The sequence below is a fragment of the Macaca mulatta genome, chromosome X (genome assembly GCF_049350105.2).
Source record: "Macaca mulatta isolate MMU2019108-1 chromosome X, T2T-MMU8v2.0, whole genome shotgun sequence".
NCBI lineage: Eukaryota > Metazoa > Chordata > Mammalia > Primates > Cercopithecidae > Macaca > Macaca mulatta.
This window is the reverse complement of record NC_133426.1, coordinates 48542025-48562902: the sequence shown is the minus strand read 5'-3', so window position 1 is coordinate 48562902 and position 20878 is coordinate 48542025. Positions and strand designations below refer to the sequence as shown.

General features: G+C 50.7%; 1 protein-coding gene across 15 annotated transcripts; it reads right to left on the bottom strand.

Moving 5' to 3' along the window:
* Nucleotides 1-610: 610 nt before the first annotated feature.
* On the bottom strand, nucleotides 611-19868 carry FTSJ1 (FtsJ RNA 2'-O-methyltransferase 1). 15 transcript variants are annotated; one of them, XR_013412580.1, is made up of 16 exons: nucleotides 19799-19868; nucleotides 18034-18241; nucleotides 17684-17753; nucleotides 17495-17585; nucleotides 17086-17164; nucleotides 14996-15048; nucleotides 14857-14910; nucleotides 14671-14773; nucleotides 14484-14567; nucleotides 13694-13791; nucleotides 13406-13603; nucleotides 13172-13213; nucleotides 5831-5891; nucleotides 5498-5614; nucleotides 4858-5124; nucleotides 611-700 (listed from the first exon to the last, which is right to left on the bottom strand). XR_013412580.1 is itself a non-coding variant. In XM_077987890.1 (14 exons), the coding sequence occupies exons 3-13, from the start codon at nucleotides 18152-18154 to the stop codon at nucleotides 13181-13183; spliced, it is 990 nt and encodes a 329-aa protein (XP_077844016.1). In that variant the 5' UTR covers nucleotides 18155-18241; nucleotides 19541-19641; nucleotides 19799-19868; the 3' UTR covers nucleotides 9927-10488; nucleotides 13172-13180.
* Nucleotides 19869-20878: the final 1010 nt, after the last annotated feature.

Here is a 20878-nt window from a genome sequence, read left to right as displayed (position 1 = left end):
TGAGCTCCTTGATCCTTCAACCCGGGGAACACTTGGGTGTTTCATCCAAGGATGGAGCAGCTAGGTCCTGCTAGGCCAGCATCTCGAGGGGGTCCCAAGCATCCCTTCAAAAATGTCCACCACTGGAAGTTCTGCAAACCTAACAGACCTAATGACTAACAGCTGATATATATTGAGCGCTTAATCTGTGCCGGGCAATTTGAAGAGCTTCATGTCCATGATCTCATTTAATCTTCTGCACATCATATAAGGCAGGAACTGGAACTACATTTTAATAGATAAGGAAGCTGGGGCCCAGCAGTTGAAATAAGATGCCTAGAATAAAGCTTTCCTATGGTCACCACCAGCATAGCATTTCAGGATGGCAATGGGGGCATTTAAGCACTTCCCCTGGCCAGGACCACTTGGGGTGGGGTGGACGGCTGGTTGTGTCTTGGGTCTGAATCAAGGCACAGCACAGAGGGTGGGACCTGACAGATGAGCCCCTCATCCCAGAGGGTCACTCCATATCCCCATAGTGGAGGTGTGTCACATCCCCCATTCCATTCCACACCCGGGCAGAGCACATCCCCTTCTTTCCGGGAGCAGGGCAGCGCCCAGAGTACCTTGAGTTCAGCTCTGCCTTCCAGTCCCAGTCCATGAGGGTCACTTCAAGCAAGTCCCTTCTCCCCACGCTTGGTGATCTCATCTGTACTGTGAGCTGGTAGATGCAATTAAAAAATTATGTCCAAAATGGTAACATCCCGACTCCTACTAATATAAAGTGAACATGTGTCAAAGATTTTTAGATCATTTATTTATTTTTGAGACAGAGTCTCACTCTGTCACCCAGGCTGGAGTGCAGTGGTGCAATCACAGCTAACTGCAGACCTTGACCTCCCTGGGCTCAGGTGATCCTCCCACCTCAGCCTCCTGAGTAGCTGGGACTATAGGCGCTCACCACCACTCCCAGCTAATTTTTGTATTTTTTGTAGAGACAGAGTTTTTCCATGTGGCCCAGGCTGCTCTTGAACTTCTGGGCTGAAGCGATCCACCCGCCTCGGCCTCCCAAAGTGTTGAGATTACAAGCATAAGCCACCACGCCTGGCCCAGATAATTTATGATTGAGGGAACTCGTAAGATGTTACACTAGGCTCAGAGGAGAATCTGAAGAACAAACATATATAAACTCCCAGAGATACTGCAATGGATTTGCCAATAGATGCAATATAATATCTGGAATAATCTTTTTCTACAGGATAGAGATCAGTTGTATCTCTACAGGACAAAATTCATTTATTATGGACGGGAATTATCAGTCCTGCACAGGTTAACTTCTCTCTCTACAGAGGTGCAAAATGGCCCAGCCAAAGACAAAAGTGCAGCCCGCTATAGAATCAGATAAGCCGTAAGGGGGTCGGGTAGACCATACCCAGTGTTCCATTGAAAGAACATCTTGGAACTAGTTTTGTCCATTTAAAAGGTTTTTAAAATATTTCCTGATAAGCATAGGGCTGCGCTAGACAATGGCTGAGTATTTTTTTCCAGCTCAGAGACATCCCCGGTGAAGGCATGCCTGGCTCTGGGGCCATGTTCATTTTCTGCGAATGTCCAGATTTCCTTTGCCTTTAAAAACCTGGACACTGAGGGGCGCCACTAGTTCACATAATGCCTGTGTGAACTTTAGAAAAGGATGCCCCTTCCTCCTGATGGACACAGCCCCAAGCCAGGCCCCAGCGATGCTAGAGGAGCCCAGGCTGCGTTTCTGTTCCCAGTGTCTTCTGTGGCCAGGCAACTTTTGTTAGAGCACAGCCTGCACAACTGTGCCCAGTGGCTTGTGGCTGCCTGACGTTCTGCAGTCAGTATTGTTGACCTTCTGGAGGATCTAAAAAAAAGCCATTGGCTCAGAGCCAGGTGTGGTAGCTCGCACTTGTAGCTGAGGTCGGAGGATCAGTTGTGAGATCAAGGCTGCAGTAAGCTATGATTGTGCCACTGCATTCCAGCCTGGGTGACAGTGTGAGACCCCTCCAGCTCAATCTCTGGAAAAAAAAAAAGAAAAGCCATTGGCTTGGGGTTGAAGTGGGGGCACAAGAAGGTCTTGACCCTGCACCTGGGAGCTTTTAGGGGTGAAGCTGATCAGGGCTGGGGTGCCATGACTGGAAGGGGAGATTTGTGTCCATGTACCCCTAGGGGCCCATGTGTGGGAATGCTCATGTATTCAGCTGTGCCAATGGGCTTGGATCTTGGTGTCTGTGCAAGTACACCCTTAGGGGACCACTCTACATCTGGGCCAGCTTGGAATTCAGGAGCAGCAACATCCTTCTCCAGCTGGGGTCAGGAGGAAGGTTGTGGGTCCCTGTGCCTCCCTTGCTATGTTCAGGTGGGTTGGTGGGGGACCAGGGTTCGTGGTGGAAGTGCCCCCTCCTAGCCCAGGGTTTCAACCCCACCAGGCTTCCCCCATGCTGACTGTCCTGTGGCCATGGCTCCCCCAGCCCATTTCCAAGCTTTGCCTCTGGGGAAGCGGCAGAGGAGCAGGAGGGTGGCCCAATCTTGGGGAGCAGCTGCCCACTGTCCATGGGCTCCTCTCTCAGGCTAAATGCTTCCCGGGGCCTGGGCTGCAGACAGGCAGGCCATGTGACAATGGAGAAGACCGAGGACCAGAAAGGGCAGGCAGTTTACCCTGGGCCCCAGGGGCCTGTGGAATCCTGGACAGTTCTTTTCTTTTCTTTGTTTTTTTTTGAGACAAGAGTTTCACTCTTGTTGCCCAGGCTGGAGTGGAATAGCATGATATCGGCTCAATGCAGCCTCTGTCTCCCGGGTTCAAGCGATTCTCCTGCCTCAGCCTCCCAAGTAGCTGGAATTACAGGCATGTGCCCCCGCGCCTGGCTCATTTTGTATTTTTAGTAGGGACGGGGTTTCTCCATGTTGGTCAGGCTGGTCTCGAACTCCCGACCTCAGGTGATCCACCTGCCTCGGCCTCCCAAAGTGCTGGGATTACAGGCGTGAGCCACCAAGCCCAGCCTGGACAGCTCTTTAAGCCTAAACTGCCTGTTACAGGGACAGAGGGAACCACCTCGCCCCTAGCTCCAAACTCTGGTTCGTCTCTGGGCTCCTCCAAGGCCTGGGTACTTGGTCTTCCACAAATGATAAAAGATCTGGATGCAGCTTCCTGGCTGAGCAAACACTGTTTTCCCACTCCCAGACATTAGTCTTCTGAGTGCCCCTTGTCGTCTGTCCCCCTACCCCATCCCTGCAGTCCAACTCCTCTCCATTGCTGTGGGCCCCTTCACTGCCTCTTCCTACCCCTCCCCTCTAGGAAGCCTCCCCTGAGCCTCCAGGTCCAAGTGTTTTCTCCCTAACCCTAGCCCTAATCCCTGCTCCCAGGGGCTTCTTGACCCCTCTGCTTCCTATCATGGTGGCTCACAAGCATTGCTCATCTTCCCAGCCCTCTGGAGCCTGGCCACATTGTCTCTGGGGGCTGAAAGAAGGAAGGGGTATTTTCTAAGCTCTAGCTTTGTCTCGGATAACAAGGTTTGAGACAAGTAAAATGGTCCTAAATTTCACTCCCTTAGCTCTGCTGAAACCAGGATTCATGGAGGTAGCGCATCCCTTGGTTTTCTTTATGATCCCCAGCCAGGTGGAGGTGGAGGTAAATCTGTACACAGATCCCCCCATGGTGCTACATATGCATGCGTGAATGCCATCTCTGGTCCCCCAAGGGTACACGTACACAGGCATCAAGATCCAAGGCCATTGGCACCACTGAACACATGAGCATACTCACACATGGGTTCCTAGGGATACATGTACACACATGCCCAGACCCAGGTCCTTGGACACACTTGAAGCCATGTGCACACACATGCATGGGCGTCCAGAGTTACACATGCATACATGCACACATACACACACACACATACACACAGCCACCCACCCACACACACACACACACGGGCACCCTGAGGTACCTGTACACAGATGCCGAGGCCTGGGTCCATGGGCATACCTGATCACATCCACACACCCATGCATGTTCATACAGGGTATATGTTCACAAATACCCAGACTGAGGCCCATGGACAAATATGCACCTGCAGTATACACTCACACCTTTATGGGCATCCAGGGGATATATGTACACAGACAGCGAGACCTGAGCCCATAGGCACACATGCACTTTTGCACACACACATGCATGGTGCCCAGAGGTACATGTGTACAGAGACCACAATCTAGGTTCCTGGGCACTTGTGCATCTGTGCACACACACACGTGGGAAATCCCTGCAGCCATGCATACAGCATGCCCATGCACAGGCTCCCAAGAGTACATGTGCACGGACATCTACGCCCAGGCCCGTGTGTACCTGTTTACTCACACTTGCACAGGGGTAGGTGCCCAGGGGTATACATGCATAGATACTTGACTTACCAACTTGGGCCAATGTGCTTTTCCCCACTTACGCACTCACACACAGCCATGCATGTGCACCCTGGCATACACGTGTATACACACAGACACAAACACTCAGTGTAGCACCCACGGACTTTGCACATAGACTCTCACACATAAGTACACCCTCACGCATACGCACAATTGCTTTTCACAAACACCCTTGTCAGGGAACAGGTCCCCATGTGCCTGCTGCACCCTAGCATCTACATGAGAATGCACACTTGAACTTGTGTTGCCCACATGCACTTATAGCCATACCTGCATTCAAAACAGCAAAGCGTGAATGCACACGCATGTGCCATGTATGTATGGATGCACAAAAGGACTTGTCAATGTGCACACACACGGGCATAAGCACACCATGCACTCCTGCATAACTTCACACGTGCTGGTACGCACACACCTATGTGCAGGCATGCATACCAATTGTCCCAAGGCTCTTCTTCACCAACGCTGCATAACTGCTGATGGCTCCCAGCTCTGGCATTGGGCAGAACTTTCTTGTGAGGTACAGGCTGTGACTCATAATTCACTCCAGCTTTCCTCAGCTCCTTTGTCATCTAGAGAGACTCAGAACACTTGCCGCTTCCCTCGGGCTGCCACCGAGCCTGAGATGACACCACACCTATTCTCCTGAACCAAGGCATCGATGGCTCTAAAGCTGCATACGTGTTCTGCAGGGGGAGCAACCTGGCATGAGCCAGGTGTGGGTGGAGTGTTAGAGGAAGCCTCGGGGCAGTTCTGAAAGCTTCCCAAGCAATTGTTAGTCATTTTGTAATGTGGCGGAGGATATTCCATGGACACCACCCCCAGAACCTGTAGGAGTGCCACGGATTTCATCCCAGGCTTGCCCTGGGCCCCTCCTGCTGCCCCAGAGCCCCCTTCAGCTAGACGAGGAGGATGTACTGAATTTTCCTTCACTTGAGCACTGGCTCCCCTCACAGCTGGCCAACATGAGTCTCCTGAAATCAGCCTTGAAGCTGAGAGGCAATTAGCTGCTTGGACTGCCTTAACAAAATACCTCAGACCGAGTGGCTTAAACCACAGACGTTTATTTTCTCACAGATTTGGAGGCTGGAAGTTCAAGATCGAGGTGCTGGTAGGGTTGGTTTCTGGTGAGGCTTCTCTTTCTAGCTTGTAGGCAGCCACCTTCTTTCTCTGTCCTCACGTGGCTTTTCCTCTGCGTGCCCACAGGGAGAGAGGGAGGGAGCTTTGGCGTCTCTTCCCTCTCTAATGAGGACACCAGTTCTATCAGATTAGGACCCTGCCCTTATGGCCTCATTTAACCTTAATTACCCTCATCTCCAAATACAGTCACATTGGGGATTAAAGCTTCAACAAAGGAATTTGCTGAATTCACAATTCAGTTCACAGCAGACAACAAAGGGAGCGCTACCTTGAGCAGTTGAGGGAGGCCCCGGTACCGCCTTTTCCTCAGGTGCATTCCTGAGATGCGTCTGTGCAGAAAGGAGAGGAGTAAGGACAGGCATGAGCACAGACTCTCTTGCAGAAATAGAAATCTTTATTGCTTGCAAAGTACTGCACGTTTTATTTGTTTTGTTTTGTTTTTTGTTTTTTCTTTGCGACAGGATCTTGCTCTGTTGTCCAGGCGCGAGTGCAGCGGCATGATCTCAGCTCACTGCCGCCTCAACCTCCCAGGCTAAAACTATCCTCCCACCTCAGCCTCCCAAAGTGCTGGGATTACAGGCATGAGCCACCATGCCTGGCCAGTACTGCACATTTTCCAAAAGTTGTAACTTAAATTTAAAGAGTTATAATTTACATACAATAAAGTTCACCCTTTTGGCATACAGTTCTCTGGCTTTTGACAAACAATAACAGTTGAGTAGCCAACACCACAGCAGCCAGAGGGATCCTGTTGCAACCCGAGTCAGCTCAGGGCCCTCCTCTGCTCAGAGCCCTGCCGTGGCTCTCATCTCTCTCAGAGAAAAAGCCAAAGTCCTCTCCGTGACCCACAAGGCCCTCCGGGTCCCCCTTGACCTCACCGCCCGCCACTGGCTCCTTGCTCACTCTGCTCCTGCCCCGCTGGCCTGTTCCTCAAATGTGCCAGGCACATCAGGGCCATTGCCTTAGGGCCTTTGCCTTTCTTTCTTTTTTTTAGACAGAGTCTTGGCCTATCATCCAGGCTGGAGTGCAGTGGCACAATCTCAGCTCGCTGCAACCTCCAACTCCCAGGTTCAAGTGATTCACCTGCCTCAGCTTCCCAAGTAGCTGGGATTACAGGTATGCGCCACCATGCCCGGCTAATTTTTGTATTTTTAGTAGAGATGGGGTTTCACCATGTTGCCCAGGCTGGTCTCAAACTCCTGACCTCAGGTGATCTGCCCACCTTGGCCTCCCAAAGTGTTGGGATTACAGGTGTGAGCTACCACAGCCGGCCCTTCGCCTTTCCCTGGATCACTCTTCCTCTAGATATGCCCTTCTGGCTCACACTGACGGGGAAGAACACACTCCTGGGTTTACACTGACTGCTATAGGGACCTTCCCAAGGTCACACAGCCTGGGGTGTGGATCCTCTTGGAATCACACAGGTGAGGGTGGTGTAGACACTCATGATGTTACTAGATTTTGGAGTAAGAAATCCTGGGGTCATGCTGATTGTGGTGTAGCCACTCCTGGGGTCACGGAGAGTAGGGTGTGGCCACTCCTGAAGCATCACAGACTGGGATGTGTTCTCTTAGGGTCATACAGATTGGTGTGTGGGCAACACTGGAGTCACGCAGACTGGAGTTAGGGTAACCTCTTGGATCACCGAGTTTGGGGTGTGGACACTGGGGTCACACAGTCTGGAACAAGGACATGACTGAGGATACATAAACTGGGAAGTCGGCACCACTGTGGTCAAGTGACTGTGATGTGGACACTCCTGGATTCCCATAGGCTTGGCTGGGGACACTCCTGTGGTTACACGACTTGTGAAGCAGACTCTGCTGGGGTCACACAGACCTAGCTGTGGATATGCTTCATCTGCGTGATGGGGGGGTGGTGAATGCCCCGAGTCATAAAGATTGGGGAATGAACACTCCTGGGCCCCCAAGACTTGGTGTAGATCCTTCTAGACTCACACTGACTGAGGGGAGGGACACTCCTGGAGTCACACAGACTGTGTTGTGGACACTGTTGGTGTCACACCCACTGGAGTACAGACACCTCTCAGGACGTGCAGATAAGTGTGGATACTCCTGTGGTCACACAATTTGGTGTGAACATCCCTCTGGTCACACTGACTGGGAAATTGACTCCTGTGTGGTCACAGATACTGGGGTGTGAAGACTCCTATGGTCACACAGACAGGACTGTGCCCTCCCCTGGGTCACCCAGACTGGAACGTGGACCCACCAGTAGTCACTGGCACTGGAATTTTACACTTCCGTGGTCACAATGACAGGAGAGTCGATAGTCTTTTGGTCATACAGATGGGGGAGTGCACCTGCCTGAGGCCGTCAAGATGAGTATAGACACACTAATAGCCAGAGACTATGGGGTTTGGACAACACCAGGGTCACATACGCTGGGAACTGGACATTACTTGTGTCATAAAAACTTGGGTGGGGCTACTCCTGAGGTGGCTGGACTGGGGCAAAACCACTCCCAAAGCACCATAGACTGAGCTGTGGACACCCACAAGGTCACCCAGACTACAGTATGGCCTCCTTTGCGGTCACAGTTTGAGGTACACATTTATGGCGCTACTAAGATGGCTATGGAAACTCCAAGCCATTGCCACTGCTGGACTCACAGAACCTGGCGTGAGGACACTCCTGAGGTCTCACAGGCTCTCGTGTGAACGCTGCTGAATTTGCACTGTAATGGGTATGGCTACAGCTGTGGTCACGTGGCCTTTTGTGTGGACACTTCCGCCATACATTGTTGGGCCGTGCATATTCATCGATTGGGGTGTGGACATTCCTGGGGTCACACTGACTTTGGTGAGAAGACTCCTGGGTTAAGTCACCATGGTGTGGACATTCCTAGACTGACACAAACTGGGGTCTGGACATTCCTGAAGTCACACGGACTGGGGTGTGGTTATTCTCGTGGTCAGAGACTAGAGTGTAGGCATGCCTATGAACACACGCTCCAGAGTTGAAACACCATTTCTGACTGCAGATTGGACGATGTTTGTCCCAGACTTGAGTGTGTATACTCCTGGGGTCACACACAGTAACTGGGGTGAGTCACAGTCAGGTGTGGAAACAGCTGGGGTCGCAGACTGGTATGTGGATACTCCTGAGGTCACTGGACCGCGGCGTGGATAGTCCTTGGATCACAGAGTACGTGAGTTTCTAAGGACACAGGATTAAGCTGTAGAAAACAGTTCTGTTTGTCTGGTTGGGGAGTTTTTGTCAGCTCCTGTTCATTAAGTTATAGAAATTGAGGACTGCAGTCCAGGTAGACTTTCTGACGTTGCTTTTTTTTTTGAGACAGAATCTCACTCTGTTGTCCAGGCTGGAGTGCAGTGGCACGACCTTGGCTTACTGTAACCTTCATTTCCCGGGTTTAGGTGATTCTCCTGCCTCAGTCTCCCGAGTAGCTGGGATTACAGGCATGCACCACTACACCCAGCTGATTTTTGTATTTTTAGTAGAGACGGGGTTTCACTATGTTGGCCAGACTGGTCTCGAACTCCTGACCTCAAGTGATCTACCCGCCTCAGCCTCCCAAAGTGCTGGGATTACAGGCATGAGCCACCGTGCCTGGCCCTGATGTTTCTTTAAGACAGGTTCTTAACCTAAAAAATTTGTTCTGGAGGCCAGGCGCAGTGGTTCACGCATGTAATCCCAGCACTTTGGGAGGCCGAGGCGGGCGGATCACCTGAGGTCAGGAGTTCAAGACCAGCCTGGATAACATGGTGAAACCCCGTCTCTACTAAAAATACAAAAATTATCTGGGCATGGTGGTGGGCGCCTGTAATCCCAGTTACTTGGGAGGCTGAGGCAGGAGAATCGCTTGAACCTGGGAGGCAGAGGTTGCAGTGAGCCGAGGTCGCACCACTGCACTCCAGCCTTGGTGACAAGAGCAAGACTCCGTCTCAAAAAAAAAAAAAAACAGGCCGAGGTGGGCGGATCACTTGAGGCAAGGAGTTCAAGACCAGCCTGGCCAACATGGCAAAACCCCATCTCTACTAAAAATATAAAAAAATTAGCTGGGTGTGGTGGTACATGCCTGTAATCCCAGCTACTCAGGAGGCTGAAGCAGGAGAATCGCTTGAACCCAGGAGGTGGAGGTTGCGGTGAGCCAAGATCACGCCATTGCACTCCAGCCTGGGCGACAGAGCAAAATTCTGTCTCAAAATAAATAAATAAATTTGTTCTGCGGAACCCTTTGGCATCTGGTTAAATCTGTGAACCCCTTCGCAGAATATTTTTAAAAGTATATACACACACATACACACACACACAGATGACAATGGGAGCCAATTACATTGAATTACAATTATTACTATATATTAAATTGAAACAAAATTGAGCTGCAGTCATATATGGGCTTTTTAATTAATACATCAACTTATAGGATCTGCTGTCATTCCAAGAGGTGACAAATATGAACAATACTTCAAGATGCCCTTTTTATGCTACATTACAGTTGTTGTAACTGGTTTGCATTGGTGGGAAAATCCCAGGTACTGCTTTTACTATTGTGATTTGTTGCCAGCATTTATAACTTGGGAGTAAGGCTAACGTTGTTTTATTGCTGAAAATAAAGATGTAACATTTTCTTCCATCAAGTTTATGGTTACCCCTGGCTTCTATCCAGGTTAAGAATCCCTGCCTTTAGGGAAATTTCTGGATATAATCAGGACACTCCTGAAGAGGTTTAAAGAAGAGGTAAGACCTCACTCAAGAATTCCCACTGCAGTGCGGAGAGACTTCTATGCTTTCTTTCCTTGTTGTCTTCAGGGTTGTTGCAGATCCCTCCTCAGGGCTTGTTTGTCCAGGCCTCGTTGATGAGATGATATTTTGAAAACAAGTTCATCAACAAGTTCTGGTTTTCCTGACACTGAGCAGTTTCTGAGTTGTATCAGCTTGCCAGCTAACCAAAAGTCAAAGAAAGTTTTTTGTTTGTTTTGTTTTTTTAGAGACAGGGTCTTGCTCTGTCACCCAGGCTGGAGTGCAGTGGAGCTCCATCATAGCTTACAACAACCTTAACCTCCCAAGCTCAAGTGATCCTCCCGTCTCAGCCTCCCAAGTAGCTGGGATTACAGATGGGGCATGTGCTACCACACCCAGCTAACTCTGCTGCTAACATTTTTGTGACATTTCCTCCTACTTTTATGGTGAACCATGACATACAGAAAATGCATATATATTCAGTTTAATGAATAACTACAAGGTGCTCTTTGGTGTAATTGCAGGATGTTCACTGTCATTGTTGTACAGTTCTCTATAGTGAATGTACCACGATTTAATGGGCATACTACAGATAGTGCTGCTAACAACACTCTAGGACTCATTTCCTTTTTTTTTTATTCAGACGGAGTCTCACTCTGTCGCCCAGGCTGGAGTGCAGTGGCACGTTCTCAGCTCACTGCAACCTCCACCTCCCAGGTTCAAGTGATTCCTGCCTCAGCCTCCTGAGTAGCTGAGATTACAGGCGCCCGCCACCAGGCCTGGCTAATTTTTGTATTTTTAGTAGAGATGCGGTTTTGCCATGTTGGTCAGGCTGGTCTTGAACTCCTGACCTCAGGCGATCCACCCACCTCGGCCTCCCAAAGTGCTGGGATTACAGGTGTTGAGCCATCACGCCCGGCCTCTAGGACTCACTTTTTAGGAGTGGAACTGGCACACATGCAGCTTTAGTAGGTAATGCCTAAGTTTTCCACAGTGGCTGCACCATTTTACCTTCCCAGTAGCGTGTATGAGGCTTTCAATTGCTGCATATCCTTCCAAATACTTAGTGTTGTTGATATTTTGAGTTTTCATTTGCATTTTCCTGATGAGCAGCTTTTCATGTGCTTACCGGTCACTCTCATTTTTTTCCTTATTGATTTACAGGATCCTTTAAATATTAGAAATTGTAAATCTCTTTCACACAATGATTTGCTGTTTCAGTTTCCCTTAAGGTGGCTTCTTGTGGCCGGGTGTGGTGGCTCACGCCTGTAATCCTAGCACTTTGGGAGGCCTGAGGTAGGCAGATTTTGTGAGGTCAGGAGTTTGAGACCAGCATGGCCAACATGGCGAAACCCTGTCTCTACTAAAAATACAAAAATTAGCTGGGTGAGGGGGCAGCATGCGTCTGTAATCCCAGCTACTCAGGAGGCTGAGGCAGGAGAATCTCTTGAACCCGGGAGGTGGAGGTTGGAGTGAGCTGAGATAGGGCCACTGTACTCCATCCAGCCTGGGCGACAGAGCGAGACTCCATCTCAAAACAAAACAAAAAAGGCAGGGTGCGGTGGCTCATGCCTCTAATCCCAGCACTTTGGGAGGCCAAGGCGGGTGGATCACCCGAGGTCAGGAGTTTGAGACCAGTCTGGCCAACATGGCGAAACCCCGTCTCTACTAAAAATACAAAAATTAGCCATGCATGGTGGCGGGCACCTGTAATCCCAGCTACTCGGGAGGCTGAGGCAGGAGAATCGCTTGAACCCGGTAGATGGAGGTTGCAGTGAGCTTACGCCACCGCACTCCAGCCTGGGTAACAGAGCAAGGCTCCGCTTAAAAAAAAACGGTGACTTTTTGTGATGGCTGACTTAGTCTGAATAACCTGCTATGCCATTGTCAGAAAGGGCCATCCTCTAACATTGTGGTTTTAGCACATTTGGCTATGGATAAACTTTCCTCCCATACCACGTGCAGTTCCACCTTTGGGACTTGGCTATTTCCTTTACCCGGAATGCTCTTCCCTCAGATAAACACACAGCTTCCCTCCAGCAATGCCTTTAAGTCTTTGCTCAGATATTACCTCTGAGGAATGTCTGAGGCCTTCTATGACAACCCTTTTAAAAAGTGCAAACTGGCTGGGCACAGTGGCTCATGCCTGTAATCCTGGTACTTTGGGAGGCCGAGAATGGCAGATTGCTTGAGCCCAGTAGATCGAGACCAGTCTGGGCAACATGGGGAAACTCCATCTCCCCTAAAAATACAAAAATTTGCCCGGCATGGTGGTGCACGCCTGTAGTCCCAGCTACTCAGGAGGCTGAGGTGGGAGGATTTTTTGAGCCCGGGAGATTGTACCACTGAACTCCAGCCTGGGCGACAGAGTGAGACCTTGTCTCAAAACAAAAATACCAAAAGATGAAAACTGCCATGCCTAGAATTCCTGATTCTCTTCACCCTGCTTTACTTTTTTCTATTTTTCATATCCCATATTACTCTTACTTATTATATATATTGCAAGATATGTAAATTGAAAAATGCAAGCTATATAGTATATGTGTGTATGTAAACTCTAGAACTTATAGACTGTTTTATTGATTGTTGCCTCTTTTCCAAACTGGAAGTACTGTGAGAGCCAAGATATTTCTGTTTTGCTCCCCGCTCTATCTCCAAACCTAGAACAATGCCTGGCACACAGTATGTGCTCAATAAATGTTTACTGAATGCTTCAAATGTAAAATGCTTAAAGCAGTTCCTGTCATACAACAATAGATGTTTAGAAAAGGGTTTGTTGATTAAAATCTTATCAGTTGACATAAAAATTTCAAAGGTGAAATTTTACTGAGGTTTTTCATAAAGGTTGCCCTTACTCAAACCTTTAGATAACAAGGCAAACTTACCATAATGGGTTAAGGTGAACAACTCATTTCATTGTCTTCCATCTACTCAAGAAAAAGAAAAGTGACTCACATATTTGGTGAAATTTTTCCATTCATTATGCTTGGTTTCACCAATTTTTTTATAGCTATTAGGAGGCAGGAAAGGGAATTTTGGCCCCAGAAACCATGAGATTTGGGTCAGAAAGAGGCACACAGGGAAGGGGTCAATGCGGGTTGAGAGTCACATTTCCAGACCTCAGGGGCCAGCAGGCTGTGGCGCTGAGGGGCGACCAGGGGCTGGGGAAGCGTGTCTACTCTGCTGATGGGGCAGTCCTGGGGGCGGATCTCCTTGGCCAGCTGCCCCTTCTTCTTCAACGTGCAGGCCTCCTGGTATGGTGGCGAGATGGGGGGCTGTGTGGGTGGAGTGTACTTGTACTTTGAGCCGCCCTCTAGCTGCAGAGACAGAGGGGTAGGGAGATGGTGAGGACCTGGGAATCTAGGACAGCCTTGCTCCCACCCACCTAGTGTTGGTTGGGCACTCACGTCCAGTGGGTAACTGCGGTCCGAATCATAGGAGCTCAGGTCCCCACAAGTCACAAAAGGTACAATGATGCGGGTGGGACCATCCAGCTGGTTGAAATCTGGGTCTTAGGAACAGGGGGAGATAACTGAGGACAAGGTCTGGATGCCTGGGGCCAGTCATGACACAGGCGGCAGTACGGTTGCTAAGCCCTCCCCTCAGATCCACCAGCTACTCTCTTCCCACCCCACCAGAAATCCTTCATTTGGTTCAGATCACCTCCTTGGGGAGGCCCTCCATAATCACGCCTTCTAAAACTTTGGTGCCCTGCTCTTTTTCCTGCATATATATCCACCTGACATTGGATTATATGCTGCCTGGATGACGTCTCCCTCACTCAAATGTCATCCCAGGGGCAGGCTCTGTCTCTTCCTGCTAGAGGCTTAAGGGGCAAAAGTTTCACACCAAGGAGGCTTCCACCTGGGGGCGTGACTGGATCTTCCTAGGAGAGAATGTCCTCAGGCAGGTGGAGCCTCCACTGGGGCAGGGCGCAGGATCCTCCTGGGATGGAATTTTCACCAGGCCCAAGAGTTACCACTACAGGACTGCCTGGGCTGAAGCTCCTCCTGGGACAAAATACCCATAAAGGGATGGGATTTCCACCAGAAAATGGGGCTGAGGATCCCCTTGGGAAAAAAATTCCCATGAGGGGACAGAGCCTTCACCAGGGGGTGAGGCTGTGGGCCCTCATGGGACCTAGATTGCATAAGGTGTGGCAGAGTCCCCCAGGGTGACCCACGCTCCAGCTCTCACCGTAAGAATGGTCCAGCAGGGGTTTGCTCAGGTCTGGGATGAAGCCCTCGGGAGGGTCATAGCCCTGACAGACAGCGAAGGCCTCTGTTGGGGGAAGGTGGAATGAGGTGTGACTGCCGCTTCCTCCTTGTGCAGGCGGAGTCCCAGAAATCCCGGTCTGCCTGCCTGGCCCCTCCACCCCACTGACCGATGCTGGAGTTCCGGCTGCTCCTGGGCTTGGCACACAGCACGCTGGAGAAGAAGACTCGCAGCTGGCTGTAGAGGAGCGTCACATCCCGGCCTCGGAATATCTGTAGGGTGGGAAGGCAAAGACAGCGGGTGAGGTTGGCCCTCAGCGATCTTTCTCTACTCCACCAGGTTCCTTGAGACTTACCTTGGCCACAAAGCAGCCCCCTGGCTTCAGGACATGTGTAGCAATGTTCAGAGCCTGTGGGCAGGACAGACGGCTGAGGCTGAGGTGGAGACAGCCAGGAGGGGGCCAAAGTGGGTCAGGGGTGGCCAGGGTTACTCACAGCTAGGAGAAGCTGGGCCTGCATATACTCATCAACATCATGGAGGCCGGTTACTGTGGCAAGAGGAACAGCGTTAGGGGGGCCTATCCTGCTCTGTGCATCTTCTTGTACCACACAGATCAGACACTAAAAACATTTTCCAGGCTCTCTTACTGCTAAGGTTCTGGATGCAAATTACTATCTGCCAACTAGATGCATATTCTGAGCTCCTAACCCTTAGGAACTCATTTCAATTCTAAAATGACCTCATGTATAAGCATCATTATCATTTCCACCTCCAGCCCAGACTGCTCCTCTGAACTCCAGATTCACAAATCAGATTCCACATCTCCAATACTCCTGACCTCCAAACTCCTGACCTACCTCCCAAACCTGCTCCTCCCACCATCCCCACCATCTCATCTGAGCTTTCTAGTTGCTCAGCTCCAAAACCTTAGTCACCTCTGATGCTCCCCCTGCATCCTCTCCTCACACCCACATTGAAGTCATTAACACATCTACTTTCAAAAGATCTGACTTGATCTTCTTCTCTCCACCACTGCCCCCACCCGTTATCACTTGCCTGGACTACTCTACCCTGGAGCCCCTGCTTCTGCCCTTGGGCCTCACACAGCTCATAGCAGCCCAAGCCCAGCACAGTCCTCTTCTCCTCAAAACCCTCTCATGGTTTTCTTCAAGCTCTCATCTCGGTGAAAATGCCAACATCCTCACCATGGCCCACGAGGCCCTATAGGACCTGTCCCCTGTCACCTCTCTGATGTTACCTTTTACCACTCTCCCCCTCACTCTGTTCCAACCACAGTGATCTCCTTGTCATCACTCATACATAGCAAGTACCCCCCTGCCTCAGGAACTTTGCATAGGCTGGAATTTTTCCTGGATTGCTCTTCCTTCAGACATATCCATAGCTTACTCCCCCACCTCCTTTAGTCTCTACTGTTAAGTCAGTGAGGCCTTCCCCATCCACTTCATTTAAAATTCCAACAGGTACTCCTGCTTTCCTCCTGCTCAATGATTTCCCTATGGTACCTATCCCCCGCCCCACCTTTTTTTTTTTTTTTGAGACAGAGTTTCGCTGTTGTTGCCCAGGCTGGAGTGCAATGACGCGATCTCGGCTCACTGCAACCTCTGCCTCCTGGGTTCAAGCGATTCTCCTGTCTTAGTCTCCCAAGTAGCTGGGATTACAGGCACATGCCACCACACCTGGCTAATTTTTGTATTTTTAGTAGAGACGGGGTTTCATCATATTGGTCAGGCTGGTCTCGAACTCCTGACCTCAGGTGATCTGCCCGCCTCGGCCTCCAAAAGTGCTGGGATTACAGGCGTGAGCCACTATGCCTGGCCTCCCCACCCCATTTTTTAGAGACAAGGTCTCACTCTGTTGCCCAGGCTGGAGTGCAGTGGTGCAATCAAAGTGTACTGTAACCTCGACCTCTTGGGCTCAAGTGATCCTCCCACCTCAGCCTCCTGAGTAACTGGGACTATGGGCATATGCGCCACCAAGCCCAGCTAATTTTTTAGACAGGGTCTTGCTATGTTGCAAGGCTGGTCTCAAACTCCTGCCTCAAGTGTTCCTCTCACCTCATCCTCCTAAAGCACTGGGATTACGGGTAGAAGCCACCATGCCTGGCTGCATCCCCTTTTAACGATACAAAGCTCAATCATTTATTTTCTTTCCCATTTGCTCCCACTAGAACATCAGCTCCATGACGTTAAAGATTAATGGAATTTTATTCATGAATGTTTTCTCAACACAATAGGTGCTCAGTAAATGTGTGTTGAATGGCTGACTGGCTGAAAACGAATGAACAGTGCAGTGGAATTGGACAATTGCAGAGAGATGAGAGCAGGGAAAGGTAGACAACAGACATGAAACTCAAAGGGTGGGGTGCAAGTGGGAGGAAGAGAGAGGCAGAGAGAGAGCAGGCAGCAGAGGTAGGGAAAAGTTGCCAGATGTGGGAGAAAGCTGAGAACAGAAGGGAGAGGCAGGGAGTAACTGAAGAGGTGAGTAAGTCAACCAAGGTAGGAGATACAGAGAAGGACACGCACAGGGGCCTCCGCCTGGCCTCCCACTTTCTGTTGCTATTTACCATCAGGAGCCCCGTCACACACCACTAGGTCCGCAGGGCAGCCCTTAAAGTGCTGGATGATCTCCTTGGCAGTGGACAGCTATGGAGAGAGGGAGGATGAGTGGCCCCACGGCCCTCCACTGCTGCCCTCAGATCCCGCCTGCCCATGGTCCTGGCCCACAGACCCTGGGTCAGCCAAATTCCCAGGCTTTGCCTCTCTAATACTGGACTCCATCTCTGGGGACCCAGCATCATCATTTTCTGCTGTGTCTGCAATGATGACCCGTTGGCTGTTTCTCCATGGTTACTCTCTCATTCTCTTTCTCTCTCTCTGTTTCCATCACCTCTCTGTTGCTCTTCCATTCTGCATAGACCCCAGGTAAGGGCCTTCACCCAGGATATACCCCAATACCCTCAGCCATGCTCTTACCTGGGTGATGTCCCCCTGGATCTGTACCACACCTGGTAGTGGAGCCATAGCCTGCAGGTCCACAGCCACCACGTGGCCGGACCCTTGGCCCCTGTGGACAACATGGCCCACATCAGCCTAGTTTCACTCCTGGGCCCCTCCCATCCAGGCAGCCCTCCTGGGTCTCCCATCTGGGACCCCCACACTTACCCAATCTTCTGGCTCAGCACCTGGCTCCAGCTGCCCGGGGCTGCACACAGGTCAACTGCCCGTGTCACGCCTGGGCATACATAGTGAAAGCATCCTGGTCAGCTGCACCCACTTCTCCAACCTGGAGACCCTTGCAAAGTTCACCCCTCTCCCCTGGGGAGCACCCACATATCTCCACTGCCCAGGTGCCCAACTCCTCTCCAGTATTCTGCCTATCTTCCTGCCTGTCTCCCTGTCCCAGAGACCCTCTGAGTCAGCCCACCTACCATAGGGAGCTCTGCAGACCTAGCTTACTTGTCTACCTCCTGTGCCCACCTCACCGCCCAGTGACCTGCCCACCAGTCAGGGACCTTGGAAGAGTTGGAATTCCTTATCCAGCTGTAGCAGTTTGAAGGCGCTGCGAGCACGCCAGCCATTCTCCTTAGCCAGGCGGTAGTAGACATCCCGCTTGTCCTTCGACGTCCGTCCCATTTCACACACCAGTTGCCCAAGGACCTGCCGACAGTCAGCTGATGCTGGCCAGTATCAGTAACCAGATGAGTGGGCTACCACCTACCTCTGTAGGGCGGAGAGAACCACACAAACTAAACTGGGCTCATCTGACTCACATGATAGCTCACACAGAAGATGGGCTGACTGAAGCCCTGGAACTGACCCCACTGACCTTATAGGGTCCAAAGGACCCTATCACTGAACTCTCAGGCTCCATTGCTTATCACACAGACCCTCCTCGTCCCCATCACTTACCCCCCAGTTCCTACAAAAGACCCCATAAACCCAACATTAATCCCATAGATGGCCAACTTGTGAGCCTGTCCACCTCCCATCACTGTCACCCACACTCCACACATTAAACCCTGTAACTGTCACTATCAACCCTTCTGTGCCCACGTCATGCCCATTAAAATCTCACTGACTATATCCCCAGTTGTCCCCATTGCCCCTAGATTCATATAGTCCTATCAGCCCCCATTAATCCCTTGCTTTCCACCTTTATCCTAATACTACTTCATTGTACCTCCTACTCCCTATATCTCTCTCATTTCACCCCATTCCCCATTAATCCCTTAGACGATTAGGCCCACTTTATTACTACATCCTTATGAACCTCTAATAATGCCCGGAGAATCATGGTCTATTAGCTCCCCATTGAGCATTCAATTACTGATTTATCAGCCCCCATTAACTCAGTTTTCTCCAATAGACCCTTTATAGATCACAGCACTAGGCCCCTGCCCTGTAACCCTTTCATTAACAAACACGTTACTCCCTGATGTTCACACATCAGTTCCCCATTCTCCCCTCACTGTCCACCCCGCTCTCCGTGGATCCATCACTGGATGATCACACTCTAACAGTTTACTATTCACCTACTATGTATCAACAAAAGTTAACCCCCCAACCCTAGTTTACTATACCCTCTCTTTGCTCACTCTGTCCCCTAATTCCTTGATGGTCATGCCACCACAGCCCAACTATTGACTCTGACTACAACACCATCAGCCTCTCATTATCTCTTCTTTCACCACAGCCCCTTGATCATGACCCCCATTCATCTATTATTCCCCCCACAGCCTCACCATCATCCTTGCCATTACTATGTCCCATCACTTTCCATTAACCCGTTGAATATCATACCTCCATCAATCCCTGGGGGATCACGTTCCTATCCACCACTCCTTATATTATAGTTGCTTACTCTGCCATCCCCTCATTAATCAATCAATGAACAACACTTAGACTAAAATATTCTTATTAGCCCCCATTGATTCCCCAGTAACACCCCACCCTCGCGCTCCAACCAACCTCCCATTAAACAGCCTTCTGACCACACTCCCTGTCTCTCCTCATCAATACCTCAAAGATCATAGCTCCATCGGGGCCACCGGGTCCCAGGTGGCTCTGACCGCTGCGTCCCATGTCCCCACCTCGAACCCACCCCGTCTACGGGTCCCCTTCTGCAGACAAACCTTGGGTCTAGAACCCACCCGGTGCCAGCCGCCCGAACCATACACAGCTGCGGCGCCCAGGGCGAACCTCCTCCTTTCCCCGCAGTCAGGACAGTTCCTCAACAGTCTCCGCCCGCATCCCTGTCCTCCGCGCCCCAGGGCCCACCTTAGTTTTCGGAGCAGGGTGGTCCGCGAGCAGCCTGTGCCTCGGCGAGAGCGCAAACGGGCGACAAGTCGTAGAGCTTCAGTTTGCGTTCGTAGTTCACCAGAATGCCCGGGGGACAAGCCTATGAGCTGTCGCAGCGTGGCAAACTCACCATCGTGGACCGCCCAGGCTCCGGCGTGCCGGGACCTGATGTGAACGTACAACGTGAGTCCCGTCATCTATTGTCGACGTATCCGGGGCTCGCGAACTGCGTTTCCCGGCATGCAAGCGGCACGGCCAAAGTGGCTGAATCCACGCACTGCGTGGCTGAAGCGTCGCGACGCGCAAACTGCCGGCGATTCTTTGTTCTTTTTATTCCGAGGCCAAGATCGAATTGCTCCCCCGCCCCTCCCTTCTTGGACCATGCTTGTCATTGAGCCTGTAAACTACATTTCCCAAGATGCCACGCGCACGATGCCACCCATTCATTTTTCGCGTGCAGGGCAGCGAAATTACCGCTGGGGGCATAAACGTGATAGGAGAAATGCGTTCTTGAAGTGAGCGAGCGCGCGGAGGCTGCTCGGCTGCAATTTCAGATCGCACTACAGATAATGGAGGCGCTGCCTGAGTTTTACCGCCTCAGAACTTCAGTTTCCCTGTCTGGAAAGTGGGGATAATCAATAGTACAGACTTAACAGCATTATTGGGAGAGTTAAATAGGTGTAGCTTAGCCACCCTCTGGCCTTTTGTAATTCTGTGATCTTCAAACATTTTAAATTCCAACCCAGACACAAAAAAAGACTATACATCCTGACCCAGTGGACAAACGGGAAAATAATGAGAACGTTTATCATAGTGTTTACCATGTGCTAGGTTCTAAATGCCCTCAGTGGTGTGCTGGTAAATGGTTAACCACTGGCTGGGGCGGGGGTGGTGGCGGGAGGGGCGGGGGGAAGGGAGGCTGGTTGCTAGCATTTGCCAATTTCCATGGCTTAGGTACAATCTTCTTGTTAGATTTCAAGGTACCGACCTGTGGTCACTGAACAGGGAGTTCAAAAGAGGTGCAGTAGCGCACTATCATGTATTATTTTTACCATACAG